This window comes from the organism of the source record quoted next, unplaced genomic scaffold (assembly GCF_019419815.1).
Source record: "Pyrus x bretschneideri cultivar Hongxiangsu unplaced genomic scaffold, Pyrus_bretschneideri_v1 Contig73, whole genome shotgun sequence".
Classification (NCBI taxonomy): domain Eukaryota; kingdom Viridiplantae; phylum Streptophyta; class Magnoliopsida; order Rosales; family Rosaceae; genus Pyrus; species Pyrus x bretschneideri.
The window spans coordinates 397,949-419,770 of record NW_025999813.1 but is presented as its reverse complement, the minus strand read 5'-3'; the positions used below and the strand labels follow the sequence as shown (position 1 = coordinate 419,770).

The window sequence follows — 21,822 nt, the reverse complement described above, 5'->3', positions numbered from 1 at the left end:
ATCAAATGCTACATATTGGAAAATTCGACTTTTTTCCAAAAATTCTCAAATTTTACAAAAATAAAGATCTCAACAAATAGAGTAAACTTTATACCTGCGGTCAAGGCCAATTTGGCCGGAAAACACCTCAAACTGGCCACGAATAGAAACAAACTCTATCACTACATGTACGATCGAAACATAAGGAAGTTCCTAGAACATGGGGAAAAGCTCAACCAATTCATTATGTTCTCAACCAAATATATAAACACTCAAACAATCCAACAAGAATGAAAGTATTTGATCTAGTAAAGAAGACTACCAACCTGAAGATGGTGCAAAGCAGTGCCGGAATTCCTCTCAACTAAAGAACACTCTGTCTTCAAAAATTACTACAAAATGAGTAAATGAAGGCAAGGTAAAGAGTGAAACTTATCCTTTTTATATAGTTCAACTGGGCCATTGAAGTTCAAAATTCAAATTCAAACCATGAGAAAGCCCCACATGGAAAATCTTCAATCTTCCACACAAGCTAGGGAGTTCAACTTCATTAATGGGATTCAACTACAAATCTTAAAAGCTTCACACATTCTTGATCAAGACAGTGTGAAGCAAAATCAATTTGTGGTGCCAACAAAGCTTCATCAATGGAAGGCAACTACAAATCTCAAAAGTTTCACACACTCTTGATCAAGATAGTGTGAAGCAAAATCAATTTATGGTACCCAACAAAGCTTCAACCATAAAGCTTCACCTACAAAAGCTTCACCTACCAAGCTCCACTACAAAGCTTCAACCACAAAACTTCAACCACAAAGCTTCGCCTACAAAGCTTCACCTACAAAGCGTCGCCTACAAAAGCTTCACCTACAAAAGCTTCACCTATAAAAGCTTCCCCTACCAAGCTCCACTACAAAGCTTCAACCACAAAACTTCAACCACAAAGCTTCGCCTACAAAGCTTCACCTACAAAGCGTCGCCTACAAAAGCTTCACCTACAAAAGCTTCACCTATAAAAGCTTCCCCTACCAAGCTCCACTACAAAGCTTCAACCACAAAGCTTTAACCACAAAGCTTCGCCTACAAAGCTTTACCTACAAAGCTTCAACCACAAAGCTTCACTTACAAAGCTTCACCTACAAAGCTTCACTTACAAAGCTTCACCTACAAAGCTTCACCTACAAAACCTCACTACAAAACGTCAACACTAAAACATATAAAAGCTTCACATACTCTTGATCAAGACAGTGTGAAACTAAATCAAGCTTTGTGTCCTAAAACAGCTTCAACCATTCAAGCTATATACCCAACGAAAAACCTACAATCAATAAACGTTAACTATTAAACTATTTTCCAAACACAAAACCTTGCTCCAAATAAACAAATTTTGTTCACAAAACCCAAGATTCTCTTGAATCTGTACAAAAACACATGGGTAAACATAAACATTTTTTTTGTTTTACACCCACAAGGCCCCAAGATTCTCCTCCTTATTTATTTATTTATATATGTTTCCAAATTTAATGGTGAGCAAAAGTATAAGAATTCACCACTAATGAAGGTGCTACAAAAACTGGAATCTCCCCAGACTATAAATCCAACCCAAGCAGCCTCTTTCTCTATCTCCTTCTTCCGTCTCCTTTCATCTATCAAATTTCTGCAACTTCTGCTCTTCCCCAGTGGAGCTGAATTTTGGACATCTTATAGTTCTTATGCAGATGAATAGCTTTCAAGAAAGAACCGTTTTTGTTTAAACGAAGGAAATTATAGTGTTGAAGCTCCAAACATGACAGTCGAATTCTTGCATATTTCAAAGCTGCTGTGATGTTTCAAAGATCTGGAAGTATTTAACTGTTAATTGATTCTGAATTTTTGATATGTTATGGAAGAGATGATGAGGAACAACTTCGATGAAGAAAGTATGTTGATCTGAGTAAGAGAAAATAGAGCTTTGAAACTCATAGCAGGTCTGACGGGTTGACAGACAAATGATGAACAATCACTCATCATACCTGAATTTCTAGATTTGTACTGCTCTAATGGATCTCAAATTTGGATATGTTGTAGTTCACGAGTTAAGGAACAATTTTCATGAAGATGGCTTTGCAATTTGAGCTACAAAGGATGGTGTTATATTGAAAAGCTACAGAGGAGAACAATGAGAGCTACGTAGAGAAAATGGTCAGGCTGAAGAGGAAGCACGGGGTGACCTGCTGTGCAGTTAGGGCACACAAAAACCCAGTCAAAGGCTGGGCCTGGTTACCAATTTCAAAAAAAAAAAAAAAAAAAAAAAAAAAAACGTGTAAAAGGCTAGGGTTCTCTCTTTTCTTTGGGCCTAACAACCTTCATAAAAAAAATATGAAGGAAGAATTTTAGGCTACCACTTAGAAAAGAAAAGGGTGAAGATTCGCTATTTTGACAACATGGCTACTAGCACGACACCTCATTCGGCAACTCTTCTCGACCGGAGACTTGGGGGACTTTTGCCATATGCTACTACACCTCGATACTCGGAAGTTTCGCGACTACTTAGTGACTTGGATCTTTCAAGTCCCCAATTGAGAAGTTTTTCTTACTCAGGAAATTAAGGGAGCACTATTTCAACCTACAGGATCCACCCACGAAGTTTCAACATGCAAACTTCAACAAAAGAAAAAAATTCAAAGAACTTAGTGAATGATGCCTTAATGTATTTAACACAACACGTTGAATGAAGTAAAGCTTATTTATTGATATTTTTGATAAATTACAAATATGTGCACACACATGAATCAAAACAAACAAACAGGAGGGGGCCTTCACAAAGGTTGCTCATGAGAAGTCTCAGTACTCGGCAAAGCCCCATAAATAGGAGGCACCGGAGGGTGATCATTTGGAGCCTCAGTACTGGGCAGAACCCCAGAAAGAGAAGGCACCAAAGGTTGATCATTTGGAGCTTCAGTACGTGGTACTGCCCTAGAGGACGAAGGCAATAAATGTCTTTCGAACAAACTTACAAACCTCTGATGATCACTTAAAATCTGACCTTTGGATTCCTACAACTGGTTAAGCTTTCTTTCCATGTTTGTAGCATAGCTATGTGCGAGCCTATGCAACTATTTATTCTCGTGCTTAAGCCCCATGATCTCCTGTTTGAGACTTATCACTTTAGTCGTCAACGATTCAACTTGACGGGTTCGAGCAAATAGGCGTTGGGCCATATTAGACATAGAACCTGCATACTGAACACTGAGAGCCAAAGCATCTTTAACAGCCAACTCATCAGACCATTTGGAAAGTAGTCTGTTGTCTTTGGGAGTGAGAAGATTCTTGGCCACCACTGCAGCGGCCATGTCATTCTTTATCATAGAGTCCCCAATGGTAAGGTGACCAGTAGAAGATAAGAAGGATGGGCGCCATATGTTATCTTGAGGAGACATGGTTACCTTTTCCACAACATTCAAGTCTAAACGACGGTCGGACGGGCCAGACATTTTCAGAAATGATGAAGAAAAAAATGAGGTATAATAAATCTCAGAAATACAAACATAAGGGGAAATTCCTACAAGCGGTAACTCTATGAACGTACTTCTTGAACATAATTGGTGCCCCTATAAAAGAAAGGCCAACATGACCATTTGTTCAAAAATTGATAATGCACCACTCTCTGAATTTCGAGAAGCAGATTTTCCTGAGTAAAATTTATCAGCAATCTTCACACATAACATATGCTCCTCGGATGCCAATGATAACTTTGCCAAGGAACTCTGACAAAGTTAAGGCACGTAAATTTTGAAGGTCCAACTACCCTACTATTACCCATATGGGTAAAGGACCAACACCACTACTGGCTAATTAGCAAATTGCTAGATGTGTCGACCTCCATCCTCAACAGCCAAGCAGACTTGCAAAAATGTCCAACCTTTCCTCACATCTGAGAAAGCACTCCTAACAAGATTGCTTGCTCAAAAATCAAAGAGGCACAGCTTTCCGAATCTCGAGAACCAGATCCCCAGCAGGATTGTTTGTTTCGAAAATTGAAGGAGCACCGCTCTCTGAACCTCGAGAGCCGGATTTTCTTAGATAAAAATTGTCGACGCTTTTCACATGTAACATCAGCTTTCTAGGTACCATGAACCATTTTTTCAAAGATCTCTGACAAAGTTAAAACACGTGAACCTTACAGCTCCTACTACATTGCTATGACTGAGAAGGGTAAAGAAACAACATTACTACTTGTTGCTAGAGGAATTCCTATATATGTTGACCTCATGTTGACCTCCATCCTCAACGCCCATGCAGACCTGCAAAAATGCTCAACCATTCCTCACATTAGAAAGGGCACTCCCAACATAGCCTCTCGAAATACTCCGTTTTCTTCCCTCTCGATAATACCTCTACCAACCAACCACATCAGAGTAAAAGTATCTTATATCATCAAGGTTGAAAGCAAGGGTATCCCATATCATGCTTTTTCCCTGTCTTTTCCTTTGCCCTTGCTCTTACCTACAGGACAAAGAGAAAGAACGCAATCAGTCAGAACCTGAAATCAAACTTCCGATCTGAAACTGATTGCCCGGAACCTTTGCCTGTTTGCTTACCTAGCATTGCTCTCGAGTGCTCATCCTCAACTGTTGTCAAGGTCACAAATTCCTTCGGCAAATACCTCAGAACAGTTGATATGATATTGGTTCTTTACACTGAAGTTACCAAGTATGGATGAGTCATTAAGAAGTAGTGCTCTGAAGGACCATTTAAATGCAAAGGTTGCGCACCACTTCTACTATACAAAAGATTGAAGCAGAAGGTTCAACGACGAACTGAAACAGATCACTACAGTACGACGCCCTCCCTGCAGAACCACACAATCTAGTCGGAAGAGTATAAGTCAAATCCAAGCTCGGCATTGCTGCCCTATCCGAATAGCTTGAGAAACTTCAACAACCTTTCGCTAACACCGTCACCGGAGAGCAAAACCTTGCCATACCACATCCGCTATTTTGTCAACGGAAAAAATTATCCCATATCATCAGGGTCGATCGTACTTTAGATTTGACAGACTTGTCTTGACCCTCAAATTCCTGAATCAGCTCACCCCTTTGGAGGAAACCAAAAAACCTCCAGCCCAGTTCAAGAATACGTCTATGGAAAGTCATCAAGTACAACAAAGCACGTGCTGATTCATCCGTTACTTCTTTGAAAACAAGAGTATCTCATATCATCTCTTCACCCTATCATTTTCTTTGTCCCTGTTGCTGAATGAGAGACAAGGAGAATGAGAAAAATCAGCTAGAACCCAAGATCAAACTTCCGATCTAAGGCTAATTGCTTGGAACTCTACTTGTTTACCTTGTTTGTTACCTCTTGCGGCAGATCTCCTCACTCAGGGACTTGGGGGACTCCTACTATAGGGTTTGTATCACACTTGACCAAGCCCGAAACTACAGGTAAATTTCAAATGAAAATGATACATTACCTTGTGCGTCAACATCAGCTAAAGATACCATTCATAAATGAAGGAAAAGTACTTCCAGAGAAGAGGCCATATCTACCTATGGGGCAGAGGCAAGTGAAAATGTTATCACGCTTCGTTACTTAGAAGTTTCGTGATTACTTAATGGCTTGGATCTTGCAAGTCCCCAAATGAGAAGTTTCCCTCATGCGAGAACTTAGGGGAGCACTGTTTGTACCATACTTGACCAATCCCGAAACTACTAAGCACCGGTCAATAGTATACCGTCAAGGACCCACAAGAGTTTTCCTCCAACTAGGAGGCCAATCACAACGCGACACTTGTTGATATCAAAGGCCAATCACAAAGCAACACGTGTCGATATCAGAGGCCAATCACAGCACGACACGTGTCAAATTCAGAACAAAGCTAGAAACTATCTTCTATAAAAGGGGATCATTCTCCCACAATAATCTCTAATGTCATTTGTACTAAATCATTCACTAGAACTCACTAAACGAGAGCTTGAACCTATGTATTTGTATAAACCCTTCAAAATTAATGAGAACTCCTCTACTCCATGGACGTAGCCATTCTGGGTGAACCACGTACATCTTGTGTTTGCTTCCCTATCTCTGTCCATTTACATACTTATCCACACTCGTGATCGGAGCAATCTGGTGAAGGTCATGAACTTGACACTTTCTATTGTACCAAAGTTCTTGCTGATTTTGTGCATCAACAAACTCAATTGGCTTAATTAAACGAGCGCGATGCACCTTTTCCTTTGGTCGCCTCTTTTGTTTTAAACTCATTTCAGGACAAAAGACCACTAAGTGAATAACTTCCTTGCTCTGATTCCACAATCTCAAACAATGATGGATCACGACGAGTAGATTTATCTATCTTTTTACTTAACCTACCTCTAGTCTTGGTTGTAACAAATGGTTCAACATGTGAAGAAGTTTATGGTACTAACTCTATAAGTTTCCTCTTAAGGACCATTCTTGTAGTTGCATCAGATTCTATCCAACGCCTATGAAACAACTTTATCTTTACATCATAACCATACTTTGTTGCATTTCTTATAGGTGTACACTTCATGTCAAGTTTCCTCCAATAGGTCGACCATCTCATGTATCTAACAATCTCATGAGCACATGGTAATCCATGAGTGTCTCGTAAAACACAACCATATGCCTCGGAGTTAATACTGTTCATTTTGGACAACAGTACTCCTTTAGGACCATATATAATGCACTAATTGAGACAGCCACGAAATTCCATGAAATCTGAATGTCTAAAATCATGATGCACCATTATCAAACTTTTCTCAAAACAAGCCTTGATTTCAGTGTGCTGCAACCCAAACAGAGCATGTATACTTTCCTATGATGTCTCAAATGTTCCTTGGCTACTTCCAAGATCTCTTTTTAATTTGGCATGTGAAGACTCCTTGTTAAAGTAACAAAGGTTTAGCAATCTCACTAGAAAATGAAAATGAAAATAAAGTAACAAGTGATAAATGCTTACCTATTTGAGGTTGTATTCCCAAAGTGCATAACTTTATTGATCCATGCTGCAACAAACCTTTTTTTATATGGATTCAACCAATTATCTATCACATATTGAAGCATCTCTTGATACATTCTAAACTTGTTACATAGTTATCTTGTCTGCCTTTTGAAATCGACTTTAGTAGAATATGCAACCATTGTATTCCATTTCTCCAAAAATCTATCGCAATCTTCCTTGGACTTATATAATTTTTTGAAGTTGGCTAGCACATTCTTATTGATGTGCCATCTACATAATAAATGCTTACTTGTACCAAATATAAGTTCAATGGCCCTCAACAAAGTCATTTCTCTATCTGTCATAATAAAATCAGGCATAACAATACCATCCATGAGTCCTCGCCATATACTCAAGGCCCAAACGTAATTATCTTCTTGTTCCATGGAAAGATAAACAAAACCAACAGAAAATGTCATATAAGTTGATGTAACTCCAACAATTTCTAACAATAGCATACGATACCTATTGGTATTGTACGTACAATCCATAATAAAAATATGTGGAAATGATTGTAACAATTTCAAACAAGTCGGGTGTGTCCAAAACAAGTCCAAAATAATATTAGTCTTTGGGCAACTCCTATGCCACTTAGTGTACCAACACTCAGATAACTTACTCATCAATTGTTGCATTTGAAACCTGCCACCCTCCAAAAGCCTCAAACATTGACTTGCATTATAAATTGTCCTCAATGTAGATACATTTCATTTGTTTCTTCGTTTCAGTGTAGTCAAAATCTTATTTGGTTGCACCAAATTTTAGACAGATCAGTCAATAACGAAGTCTCTTCTAACGATAATTTACCAGCAAATGAATGACCCTTAAAATGGTATAATGTTGTGTGATTATGCACTCCAATAACTACCGCCAATATCCAATCATCATCAGTTGATAGCTTTTTACCCTTTAATTGAAACAGGCATCCACATTTTTTCGTAACGTCACAATAACAAAACCATTGACCTTCCCAACTTCTCAAGCCCATTGTATTAATTCTTCTCTACTCTTGAATAACTACATACCAAAATTGCACAATTTGAATAAACATACAAGAGTATAAGTAAATCAATTGTGTAGTCAAGCAAATATTACCTTATTTGTAGTAAATTCACTAGTACAGTCCATCATGTGGGTAGATGTTGAATTATTACCAAATTCATCTACATGCTGCAACCGAATTCTACCATATGTAAATAAATGGGCACTACACCAAGTTGAAAATAGTGCTAATTAAGAAAGGGATTTGTGTGTAGGTTTCGGAGACAACACATCAAATTGGACGATTATCAGTCTCAGTTGCGACAAACATGTCTTACCTGAATTATTACCCTAACCTAATGAAAACGAATTCCAGGAATTCCCATAGGAAAACGTGAAACAAATTGCACCCTAACCTAATGCAAATTCAAATAAAAAGCCACAGAGCTATGCTTCAATTGTACGATGTCGACAAATCAAGATGACCCACACATAAAATTATTTTTTTACCTCTTTAACGGAAACATAATCATCTATTTCTTCCATAGAAACATCATCTTCTAAGTTCATTCTTTTTGCTTTCTCTAAATGATTTTGCTTTCTCTGAATGGAACGAGATGGGAAGGATGAGTTCGAATTTGAGGGAGACAAATCGTCTAAACATAGCGTGAGAGTTATCATGCTCAAACCTTTCTTTTTTATTTTTTTATAAAAAAAAAGTAATGCAAAATGGGGTAACTAAGGTCCTTATTAGTCATTTTACAAATAGACAAATTTATAATTAAAAAATTCATTAAAAGGTGGGTGGGAAGATAAGACTTTGGGGTAGGAATAACAGCTCTCAACCAAAATTAAACTAGAAAGTGTTAAAATCCAATTTTACCCCTCTAAATTGGGGTGTAAATCTGTTTGAAATATGCTTTTAGAAAACTCAAAATTGTGGGTATTTTTCCATTGAGTTTGATGTAATTCTATCGTTAATTTGCAATTTCACTAATTTTCATTATCCTGCTTTTTAGTTCGATATTGTACCAAATGCTTTATTAAGTTAATCTAACTTAGTCTATTCTAAGCTAGTCTAGCTTAGTCCTTGAAGCTACTCCATACCGAAGTAGTCCAATACAACAAACGCACTCCGTTGATGCACAAAATCGGATGGATCTTGGACCAACGTAAAGTGTCAAGTTTATGACCTTCGCTCGGTTGCTTCGATCACCTAGTGATGATGATGTATAAAGAGGTAAAGATAAGGAAGCAAACACAAGATGTATGTGGTTCGCCCTAAGTTTGGCTACGTCCATAGAGTAAAAGGGCTCTCATTAATAATGAAGGGTTTACACAAATATATAGCGAAGCCTTGTTTTTATATCACACACCTTCATTCAAGTTGTAGCCCAAGACTTTTCCTTTGAGTTTTGAGGCCCAAAGTCTTTCAATTTGTCAAAAACCTGCTTAGGCCCAAAGAAGAGGAGACCAAACTGCCTCATTAAATACCTCCAGGCCCCAAGGAAGAAAAAGAAAACCCAGCCTTTGTTTGAAATCGGGCCGAGACCTAGCCCTTGTTTGAAACTGGCCCGAGGCCTAGCTTAAGGCCAGCCCAACACATGAATTATTTTTCAATACATGAATTATTTTTACCACCAATCGTCTAATTACAATTCAAACAAATAATATTCCATAAGCATTTAATGGCCTAAAATTCTTCTTCCTCTTCTTCCTTGTGGAACTTCCAAACCGAAGCCATAATCCCATCAGATGTTGAGCATTTGGGCTTTTCACCCCTTTGGTTTTGTTTAGAATTGGTCTTTTGGATGATCTTCATTGTCTTCAATTCATCTGACCTCTTTCTCAAATACTCTTTTAATTCTTTCTCCTCCATCGAATCTATCATGTTCATCTGCAAGAACGAGATGAAAATATTACTCATCATCGTCATACATGTGTTATGTGTTTCAACGTCGTTTATCCCATAAACTTTAATACATCAGATATTCACACTCTCAATTTGTCATTCTACACTCAATGTTTTTTTGCTTTAAAACACACAAAATGAGTGTGCAATGACATTCTGAGAAAGAAAATAACATTACCTTGTTATGGTATACGGTTTTTTTTTATAACACCTTTCAAATACCATTGACCGCATTGATTTCATCATGCGAGCATCAACATGATCAATAGTCCAAAATGCTTTATCACATCCCTCAAGTGAGAATCAAACATGAAAAATGATTACTTGCACACAATTTTTTCTTCTACACACTTTCTAGGCGTTCATATTGAATAAATCAAACAAAAACAATGAAAATAATTAACACAAAAATGTATAAGGCGAATAAATAGTGCGTGGTTATGATTTCCCGTCAAACATCTATAGTACGCACATACAAGAAAAATGAGGCCATAAAAAATGAATGAAATATAAGTACCCATGTGTTGAGATCTTGTATTTGTTTCTCCAAAAGCTCTTCATCCTTGTCTGCGAGGCTTTTTCTCTCCTCCCACGAAATAACTCTAGGCTCCATGGCTGCCTTTGGTTTCTTCTTTCCTTCCCTCACTGTAGACATTGTTTTCTTCTGATTTCACAAATCCCCAATTCCAAAGAATGGATCAAATAAATGTAGATAAAATCTGCAGTGAAATCACACAAATAATGTGCTACACGAATATATAGGAAAGTAGAAAGTAACGGTTAAAGCTAGACAGTTGCATAACAAAAATATGCTAAAGAAAAAAAAGATTAGAGAAAAGCTTAACAAAAGATCTCCTTTGTAGATGTGGATTAGGAAAACTTTTAACCGTCATTGTGACGAAATGTGTCAATCATACAATGTCACATATAAGTTTTTCTCCACATAACATTATATGATTGACATAAGACATCACAGTGACGGTATACCAGTACGGTAGATATCGCCTCACAAATTAGGCAAAATGTGTTTGTCCAATGTTGCAACCTAGTTTGAATCTCCTTTCCTTAAGTTTAGAGTGATGATTGTACCAATCATACAACGTCACGTGCAAGTTTTTCTTTACATAGCATTATATGGTGGGAACGGAACATCATTGTGACGGTATAAAGGCTTTTGAGCTTAAGGTTGTTAGCCACAAACATGCTAATCCACGGCTACCGCAAGAGTTAGAAGACCGATGAGGGTGTGCAATTCTTTAAGAAACTGCGTTGCAACGGATTGGAACCTAGTCCGGTCTCTTACAACACACTTATAGGAGCTTTATACCGTGCTGGCAAAGTTACAACTGCACAGAAACCTTTTGAAGAGATGCAAACTTGCCGTCAATCCCTGGTTTTGTCTACATATACCGTTATGTTGGATGGACTCTGCAAGAATGGACACATAGAGGAGGCGACGGAATTATTTGAGTCCGTCAAGAATCCAAAACTTGAACCTGGCATTCAGTTTTGGAGTATAAGTAAAACTGAAGCATAACAAATAAAACTGGCCTGAAAACCCGAACTAGACCCGCGGAAACAGTTCGTGGTTAGGCGGTGTTCCGTGTACGAAGCTAAGAATGCTGTGAAACAAGATCTTGGTAGAAGTACAAAAGTGTGTATTCCTCTGAAGATCTCAGTACTATTAAAAAGGAACTCTGCAATATCATACAAATTAAATAGGAAGTTACAAACTTATAGGAAGATCCGGGGCGCAGAATATTTGACATAAGCATGCTGAAATTTAGAATTGACGAGTGAGACGCTACTTGTGCGTTCCCCTCTTTCGACCTCTACCTCGAGAACTAATCGATGGAACATCCTTGGAGGTAGCTGGATAATTTTTCAAACATTCTTCCTCGCTTTTGTCATCGCCACTGACATAAGGTTCAGTTTGTTCTGAACTTACTTCCTCTTCTTCTGGCAGTTTCCCAGCAACCTCTTTGTTTGAAAGCTTATCTCGGAGCTCTCTTAGTTTAGCTTTCTTTGAATTCAAGACGCCAAGAAACTAGAAGATGTTAAAGACATGTCAGTCAAGAGATTCAGGAAAAAAAACTGCATAAGTCTCAATTAAATGAGTGAGATGGGAACAAATCAATCACATCCAAATAGTTGAAGCATTGAAAGTGACCGCATGATCAAAATACGATTCTGATACACATTTGGCCAGATCATGCTAATTTGGTTGAAAACAAAAGAATCTTTGAAAAGACATCAAATACTAGACTCTAACCATTGTAGGGAATTTTTCATATGAAGAACTAACTTACCCCGGGTATATTATCTACTGAACATACCGCACTCTAAAGTGCAAAGAATGCCAACTGTATTATATGGCAGGAGAAGTTTGAAGCTCCATTTACAGAATACAGAAACATTTTGAGAACACAGAAAATCGATGAATAACTAATAGAGGTATGGTATGGTGCACCTTTGCATAAATAGCGGACTCAAATTCTATCTTCTCACTGGTAATCTTCTCACTCTGTGCTAGACACTTCTCAGCTTCCACTTTCAACCTCTCAAACGATTGAGTTTTTCTCACAACTTCTTCCTATACACACACATACATACACTAGCATGAATGAAACAAGCAAACAAGTTAAACTCGCTCTCATAACCACCTCCAGCAGAATATACCGACTCAAATATGCATGATATGTACAAAAAGAAGAAACTTCAAGCAGTGACTTATTAATAGTTGTAAAAACAAGGAAACCGACATACTATACACCACTTTTCATTATTGATATGAGTAATCAGCCAGATACTATTCCAACTTTAATGCAAGTTACGTCAGATGCAATCAGCTCTTTCCTAGACAATGTAGAGCAGCAGACTGGAAGTCTAAAAAACTCTAGCGCAACATTGGCTTCTCCGATAAACCCAACGCAAGATCAAGTTTACAAAAAAATCACAATCTTTTGTGCAACAACGTTGAGAGAAAATCTTCAGTCTGCAGTCTGTACATATATATACAATTCAAATCCGGTGCATAGTGGTTGAAATTACCCATCTAGGTTCCTTCAGAAACACTAAATACTTTGAAAATCCAAATCACAACTCATCTTTCGATTAAATTTCCAAAAATTCCAACAGGGTTTCAAAATTGCGTGGATTCCAACCTAGTTTTAGTTCTTATCATTCCTATTAATATCTAACACACTGCTTCTTCGTATCAAAAAATAAATAAGTTTATAAAAAGGAGGGAAATTTACACTTAGCCCAACATTTGCATCCATGAGAAAATCCAACACCGCCGCCGTGGTTTGCTTACTGTTTGGCGACGGCTGACATTTCCACCGCCATTCGAGCTTCGTCCCTTCCTTCTCAAACGTCCATGAAAGCTGCACAAACAATCAATCTCAATCGAATGATTACTCAACTTTAATTACAACTAACATGATTTCCCCAAGAAATTAAGTTAATAAAAAGCTCCAATTTTTAATTACTCTTTTATAGCCGTCGCCGGCGCCGGCGAACCCGTATACGGAGTCAGGGTGCTGAAACCCTAAGTAGCGCTCGGCCAGCGCCAAGTACTCGGAGACCGGCTGGTCCCACTGAGCGGCGCGGTCCCTGACCTGGTCTTCGGAGGCGGAGCAGATCCAGGCGTTGAGGCCGTCGGTGATGGAGAGTTCGAAGCGGGAGGGGAACCACGTGCCCTTGACGAAGATGGGTTGCTGGGAATCTTGGAGCTCGAGCTTTAGGCACGTGTGTTTGGGGGTCGGGGCCTCCATTGTTGTGGGCTGTGGAGCTTCCTCTGCACGCTGAGTCTCTGAAATTGAAGAGAGATGGAGAGAAGGACTTTGATTCTAGGGGTTTGGGGGGTTCGACTCTTCCCGCTTCTTTTGATCACTCTGTATTAATTTCCTATGTTAGGAAGGAGCAAGAGGCTCATTTTCTCTACCGATACCTTGGAAGCCTTTATGAAAATTTACAATAATTTTTAATCTCACGATGTACAATGAACGAATGTGATTGGAAGATTTCAGCATTCTTACAAAAAGGATCCACGCGAGGATCCTTCTGGAACGCGATTAATCTCCTTTCGAGTAAATTGTAACAATGATTCCTCAACTTTAATCAAATTAGAGCAATAATTATTCAACTAAAAATCCATTACCATTGGTCCCTTAATTCATCAAAACATGTAGCTATGATATTTTTCATCAACTTCGTCAAAATTTTGTCAAAATGAGTTACGTTGGAATGACCATTACTACAATTGGTTTGAAGTTGAGGGACAATTTCTCCAATTGGGTTAAAGTTGAGCGACTGTTGGTAATAAATTTTTAGTTGAGAGACTATAACTGCATGTTTTGATAAGTTGAGTAACCAATGCTAATGAATTTTTAATTGAGAAATAATTGCTTAAATTAAGTTAAAGTTGAGAAACCATTTCTACAATTTCCTTTATCCTTTCCCTAAACACCACCACACGTCACACACACAAAACGATAAACAAAACCAAAAGAGTACCACAAAACGATAAACAAAACCAGTGTCAGATAAGCACCCATGGTCATGGTGGATAACATTGTTTTATATGGAATGGTATGATTATACACGCATCCGATAAAACCCCATCTGAATTTATAATTCTGAAGAAAAGTAAAAAAACCCAGAAAAATCATGTCTCTGAATATCCCTCGCTCTGTAATTCTTCTGCTCCTCCTCCTCCTCTGCTCCTTCACTGCAATCTCAGCTCACGAAAATGAAGACCCAACAATCAAAACAATGGAGGATTTCTCTGGCTACCCATTTCACGAATCACACTCTACCTCTCAGTCTCACACTGTTTCTTTACTCTCAGTTGACACTCAAAGTTTGCAGAAACAGGTACTTCATTTAATCAATTTGATAGTTGCTAATTGGGGTTTATCTGCTTTATCAGTTTGGCTTATTGGGTTTTGTTTAATTGTCTCATATGACTGTGAGATTTTGGTTTGTTCATTTGTTCATATCTGAGCAAATTTTGTGGATTTTTGGATTGGTAGATTGATGAACTTTCGACTTATTCGGATACACCTGCCCCATCAGTTACCAGGGTCTTGTATACTGAGAAGGATGTATTGGCGCGTAGGTATGCATGTTACCTTTTCAGTGTCAAATTCTCAATTCAACTAAGGTTTAATTTCAGTGAGTCTGTTTTGGATTTCGTGGGGTGGCTTGAACTTCGCTTGATTGTAGAATTTCAACATTAGGTAATCTGTACCACGGCTGTTGTATCTATAGATTGACAAGTAATGTTCTACTTCCATTTTTGATCTCATTGACGTGATGGCTTAATTGTTGGAATGGAGTAAATGTAGAAGGTCTTAATTGGATTTCGATAAAGTCAATTTCCGAATATTTATCAGAATGGTGACTAGCAGAATGAGAACAATGGCAACCCAAACAAGTATTGAGATTTGTGTTGAGATGATATTCGAGCTTTGCTATGTCTTTGATATTGTTTCTTTTGGGTAATATTTACAATTTACTGCAGGTTCATCAAAAACTTGATGGGACTTTCTGGTCTATCTGTTAGAGAGGATGCTGTTGGTAACATATTTGGTCGGTGGTGAGTGTACTATGTCCTAATCTTCAAACTCTTATTCGTATTCTATTTTGTTATTTGAATATTGTGAGGTTATAAACTTGATTGTTTCAATTGAATCAATTGAACTTTGGAAAACCCTGATTTGGGACTGCTTTGGTTCCAGTAGATAGGAGCTTTTCTATATTCTCTCTCATCCCTGTGGCATATATTTATTGCCCCTTATTTAGTTGGGATGCACTGTTCTTTATATCGTACTTTTATTAAGTTTCTCTGACCATGGTTTTGTCTTGCGTTACTATATGTAGGGAAGGCTATATTCCAGATCTTTCTGCAGTTGCGACAGGTTCTCACATTGATGCCATTCCATACTCCGGAAAGTATGATGGTGTTGTGGGTGTTCTAGGTGCTATAGAAGCCATCAATGTACTGAAAAGGTATGCAACTTTGATGAGTCTTGGTATGAACCGTTTAATTGAGTTGGGCAATTTGTAGCCTTAGCATACTTGATTTCGCTCTAGGAGACAAGGATGAGACACCGATCTTACATAAAATACTGAGGAAATGAGAATTTATATCGAGTAAAAAATAACCTTTTGGGAAATATTAATAATGGAAAGATCCAAATTGGAAGTTTGCTATTTTACCTGAGGTGAAATGTATTTACAACTCTTCTGGTTATGCTACTGAATCTCTGGCAGGTCTGGCTTCAAACCCAAAAGATCACTGGAAGTTATCTTGTTCACCTCAGAAGAGCCTACGCGTTTTGGAATCAGCTGTCTAGGAAGGTTAGGATCACTACTTGGTTAGACTTTAACACACTAGAAGCTATACTGATGTTTCGGTGAAGTTTCTACATAAAACATTTAATTCACTTCTATCTCTTAATTTGTTGAGTTCCGGGTGAAGTCCAACAATGATGTGTGTTGTTTAAATAAATCCACTCTAGCTTTTTCCTATGTTTAAAAGCAAAATACATATTGTGCAGCCGCTTAATGGCAGGGATTGAGGCCTTGGCCAATGCTCTGAAGACAACAGTTGATGGTCAAAATGTATCCTTCTTAGATGCTGCAGGATCTGCTGGCTACACTAAACATGAAGATGATTTATCGAGTGTGTTCTTAAAAAAAGAAAGCTACTCTGGTTTTGTGGAATTGCATATTGAGCAAGGCCCCATTTTGGAGGAGGAAGGTAGGTCATTCCGACATACATGTTCCCAACATTATGCATAATAGTGTATGTGTTAAAGCAGTATGTTTTGTGATCCAGGTATATCAGTTGGTATTGTAACTGCCATTGCAGCCCCAGCAAGTATAAAAGTGGAGTTTGAAGGCAATGGAGGCCATGCCGGTGCTGTCCAAATGCCAAATAGGTGAGTTGTTTGCAAACTGTAAAATGGAGTTTCAACACCTTTTCTGTTGAGTTCTAGGATTATGCGCAACTGTTCCCTTCCCCTTATCCCACCCGCAAAGTCAGTGTGATATTTCCTAATAACTTTTGAAAACTGACTCATGCAGCTAAAAAAAGTATTTTTGTTAAAGGCTGTTGAGTTATATTCAAGTAAACATGACTCATAATTGTTTCCATTAATTATTTATACCAGAAATGATGCTGGACTAGCAGCTGCAGAATTAGCACTAGCTGTTGAGAAACATGTATTGGAATCTGGGTCTGTTGATACTGTCGGTACAGTTGGTAAGTTGTGTTTCCTTCACACCTATGTGCAGGACTGTGGATTAATTCTTTGACTTTCTTTAAAATTTCTCAACGTGTTCTAAGTCTCTTGTGTTGGCTGTTGTTCTTATTTCATGTCTGTGGTATATATTAATAATCATTTTATACAAAGGTATTCTGGAGCTACATCCTGGAGCCATTAACAGCATCCCAAGTAAATCGCATCTGGAAATTGGTATGCTTTCTGTCATTAAATTTCAAGCACAATATACAATTTTACTGAAGTTTGAAAAGACCATCGTGTATCCTTTCTCGGTCATCAATTGAGCCAAATGGATACCAGTCTTTGGGATTTTTAATATATATCGAAGAAAAATTTGGTTTTATTTTTTGATACTATGTAATACCTTTTCATTTTGTAGACACAAGAGATATTGATGAAGAGCGAAGAAACATTGTAATTGAGAAAATTCATCGATCTGCAATTGCTATAGCAAGTAAACGTGGGGTCAGTCTATCAGAGTTCAAAATCATAAATCAGGATCCGCCAGCACTCTCTGATAAATCAATAATTGAGGCAATGGAAGCTTCGTCGAAAGAGCTAAACTTAACGCACAAGTTCATGATTAGCCGAGCTTACCACGATTCATTGTTCATGGCCAGGTAAGAGAGAGAAAAACTTATCCCTATAAGAAAGGATTCCCTGTATATCTAAAGTCTGTAGCAAGATTTGAGATTTGCTGTATTTCATATACATCCTCAGACAGTGCATTCTCCGTATTTCATTTCTTTTAGTATGTGCTTTTTCGTACTCCACCAAGTGGCTACTTAGGCTGCTAATTCAACTAAATTTGAGGAAATTCAGATGGTGAACAGCATGCCGTTATTCTTTTTACCACAAATAGGTTCTACTAATGTATTTTCATATCCTTGCAGGGTTTCTCCGATGGGTATGATATTCATTCCATGTTACAAAGGTAGTCTCCTTTCTCTTCTTGTAGAAACCACCATCTTAAATAACTGTAGTAGTACTGAAATTAATAATTTGAGTCAGACTGAGAATCTAGTTTATTGCAAAAGCATGTCAGTTGCCACACATTTTGCGTGTGCCAAAGCACAACTATAACACAAAGATATTCGTAATTAGAAACATTGGATGACATTCACTTACATAGTCGAACAAAAGAATGAATCAGTTGTTAGACATGTAGAGAATGCTAGATCGAATGAGTAGAGAATGCTATTAACTTATTGCGTCCATTTGGATTTGGTTTTGCAGGTTACAGCCATAAGCCTGAAGAATATGCATCCATTCAGGATATATCTAACGGGGTCAAGGTATTAGCATTGACCCTAGCAAAGTTGTCATTGCAGTGAACCGTCGGAGTTGATAGCTTGTAAGCTTTTACATATTGGGGTTATACTTTCTTCTAAATTCTAGTGTTTGTTCAGCAGTTCTAACAATGTGGTTGTTTCTCTGTGTGCGCGGGCACGCGTTAGAGAGAGATGCAAAAACTCTGCAGACAGACCTCATTGTTTATATATCAACTGTAGAATCAGATTGGAATATCAACTCAAACTAGTGCTAATTCTGTCTCACATGTACAAGTATACTAACGAATTACCAATCATGTCTAAACTAAAACTTGGCCGAAAAATCGATACTCACACGACCATAACTCTCATCTAGAGTGTAATACAATGCCGCATCTGTAACTTCCACGGCAACACCCTTGTCTGCCAGCTCCGCCGCAACGTCTTCTATTTGCAAACTTGGGAGGAGCTGTAAGGTGTCCACCACCTTCAGGTCCCATCTCGTTTGTGAGTATGTTGCCTTTACGACAGCCTTTTACTCAAAACAAATGTAAGGTCAAACCCAAGCCCTATTCGGCTCCCACATTTAGCCCATATGGAAGTTTCATTTGTAGTTCCGATATTCGATAGAGGGTGCGAAGAATCTTATATTGCCTTTTTTTTTTTTTTGAACAAATATATTATCTACACTAAGGAGGAGGAGATGGGCCTAGCTTCACAATGAGCTAGCAATAATGTTGTTCAAATTCGCTTTTGCTGAAAATCGAACCTTAAACCTAAACCCTACCACTAGACCATAGTAGATCCCTTACATGTTGGTTCCACCTGATACAATCTCGTTATTTATTTATTTATTTATTTTTGAGAAAGATACCATCTCGTTATGTATGTGATACCCTTTGTGACAACAGACAGACTAATCCAAAGAGTTATCCGCAACCACACTGCTTGTTTCGCTATTGCAACTTGTTGTAATTTACAGACACATTCATTAGATAATTGTAGCAGAGCCAATATTTTACAAATTAATAAGCTCAGTTTTCACAAATTATGTCCCGTGCATATTTGTAAAGTAAGCCCGCTTCTCTTGACTCTGTCAGAATATTGAGAGGGCAACCAAATCATACCACCAAACCATAAACTCATTTTTCTTAAACGTAACCGATCCTTCTTTCACGACTGTGCCCAAATACAATAGACCCACCAACTTAGCGCCAAAGATAACGTACAATATTTTTGATCGAATAAAATCTCTAACAATGATATTCTTGATCTTTAAATTTTAAATTTTAAAAAGTTTCTTTGTCCCCAAAGAACACTGGCCTGTCCAAATGGTTTCCAAACGTTGCACTCACCTAAGCATTCCAAAAGGAGAAAAGGAAAGAGCCTCCTTGTCCCAAATCCTCCCAATCAAGCTTTTTTAAACTCGTGACTATTCCTCTAGTTTCAATCAAAGGGAGCTAATTTTCTCTCTGTGTGTGTACATATACATATACATATTCATGTGTGTGTGTGTAGAAGGCGATAATAATCACTAGTCTAATTCATAAGGAAAAGAATTTGAACTTGAGCACAAAGAGGTTGACGCACTACTTTATTAGCCGAACGCAGTTTGCTGCTAAATATAATAAAATTTAAATTATGTTAGTAGTCTGACTTATAGGCTATGTTGCGATTTGACACCTGGAGAAGATGAATCAATTTGCAGTTTGAATTGAAACACTTTTGATGTGCCACCTACAACTAAGTTCTTCTATATTACAAAAGTTCTGTATGTGTTTTTACATGCCATGATTCACAAAAAATTAAGTATTGATAATTCATACATTAAAATTTCATTCAAAAGAATTACGCACAAATCACATGCAACTTCTTGCACAAAAAACATGCGAAATTAGGCTACAGAAGGCCATTGTGTTTAATTAAAGTGGCAAATTGAACTTAATTAGGGTAGGAGTCGTCTACAATACACACAAGGTTCAATCATGCATGTCCATTGGCATATTGTAAAATGTTCAATGTGGGACACGATCAAATCCCTTATTGCTGTTGAATATTTAAAGCCATGATATGGGGCGCTAATTAGGTTCCAATCATGAGTGTCCCCACATGAATTGCTTTTAGGGTTTTATTTATAGAAAAAGGATCCTCTCTGGACCCTTTCTTTCTAATTCACCAAATCAGGTAATCCGTACCATTGAAATTTGATCAAACGACTGAAGTTATTATAACTTTAAAGTGAGCCCTGGTTTGTAGCCGTTGGATCAAAATTCAATGACACGGATTACCTGATTTGATGAATTATAAGGAAGGGATATGGAAATGATCCCTTTCCTTATTTATATAGTGCATATGCCTTAAATGGTATATGCCCTTTCTTTCTCTCCTCCTAGCTACTTCGTTCACAAGTGTTCTACCTCCAACAACACCAACAGCACCACCAACATCGAACGTTACATATATATATATATATATATATATATATATATGTATGTATATATATATATATGTATGTATGTATGTATGTATATGTATGTATGTATTAGTGAGAAGCGTCACGAACAGCTCACAGAAACACAACATGCAGCCACCCACGGGCTCACATTGTCTGCTAACTACACCCATTATCTACTCCATGATCTTCATTTTCTTCCATTTAATTCCCCTTCAACCTACCCACTAATCTCAATTATAACCTCACTTTCGGTAACAACTGCATGTATTCTCTCTTGTTTAGTTGTTTACCGCTGCATGCATGCATGGAATCTTCCTTTTAATACATAAATATGGAGCCGTTCGTGGTTCTACAGTTTCATAGCAATTAGCTGAGGTTGAACAGTCATTATTGTTAAGCTACAGATTGTGAAGAACAACAATGGCGGTTTCTATGTAATCGAGAGAGAGAGAGACAGAGAGAGAGAGAGAGAGAAGTACAACTGAATTATCTTCTTGTATTGAATGAAAGATTACAGCTCACAATACAAGTATATATATAAACGATTTTCCTTGCACACTAAGTAAACTACTACTAACAGACTTAACAAACTCATTCATTTATCTATTGACACTTGTCACCATCTGGTGGCTCTATATCTTTACATCCCCCCTCAATCATATGCTTGGAGGAGCCAAGTATAAGATTGAAACAATGATGTTGAAACAAAGGTGCATAAATACTCTTGGTCAAAATATCTGCAAACTGGTCTTTTGATGACACATGAGAGACATGCAGATCACCTCGGATGACTTTTTCCCATACAAAATGGTAATATATTTCAATGTGTTTCACTCTTGAATGAAAAACAGGATTAGATGATAAAGCAATCACATAAATGTTGTCACAATAGATAACTGGAGCAACTAGAATAGGTACACAAA

General features: G+C 37.8%; 2 protein-coding genes across 4 annotated transcripts; one reads left to right on the top strand and one right to left on the bottom strand.

Annotated features, from left to right (window-relative positions):
- Positions 1-11,519: 11,519 nt before the first annotated feature.
- On the bottom strand, positions 11,520-13,829 carry LOC103967242 (DNA repair protein XRCC4-like). Of its 2 annotated transcripts, XM_048574524.1 has the most exons (4): positions 13,370-13,829; positions 13,136-13,264; positions 12,349-12,471; positions 11,520-11,925 (listed from the first exon to the last, which is right to left on the bottom strand). In XM_048574524.1, exons 1-4 carry the CDS (start codon positions 13,652-13,654, stop codon positions 11,683-11,685), a joined length of 780 nt encoding a protein of 259 aa, XP_048430481.1. In that variant the 5' UTR covers positions 13,655-13,829; the 3' UTR covers positions 11,520-11,682. The 2 variants fall into 2 exon arrangements, with proteins under 2 accessions (XP_048430481.1, XP_048430482.1); XM_048574525.1 differs by lacking the exon at positions 12,349-12,471.
- Positions 13,830-14,418: 589 nt separating this feature from the next.
- LOC125467935 (ureidoglycolate hydrolase-like) lies at positions 14,419-18,729 on the top strand. Of its 2 annotated transcripts, XM_048574632.1 has the most exons (12): positions 14,425-14,756; positions 14,915-15,000; positions 15,406-15,480; positions 15,765-15,893; positions 16,158-16,244; positions 16,445-16,647; positions 16,726-16,828; positions 17,060-17,151; positions 17,303-17,365; positions 17,553-17,793; positions 18,067-18,107; positions 18,410-18,729. In XM_048574632.1, exons 1-12 carry the CDS (start codon positions 14,550-14,552, stop codon positions 18,505-18,507), a joined length of 1,425 nt encoding a protein of 474 aa, XP_048430589.1. In that variant the 5' UTR covers positions 14,425-14,549; the 3' UTR covers positions 18,508-18,729. The 2 variants fall into 2 exon arrangements, with proteins under 2 accessions (XP_048430590.1, XP_048430589.1); XM_048574633.1 differs by lacking the exons at positions 18,067-18,107; positions 18,410-18,729 and having other exon boundaries at positions 14,419-14,756; positions 17,303-17,445; positions 17,553-17,743.
- The last annotated feature ends 3,093 nt before the right edge of the window (positions 18,730-21,822 follow it).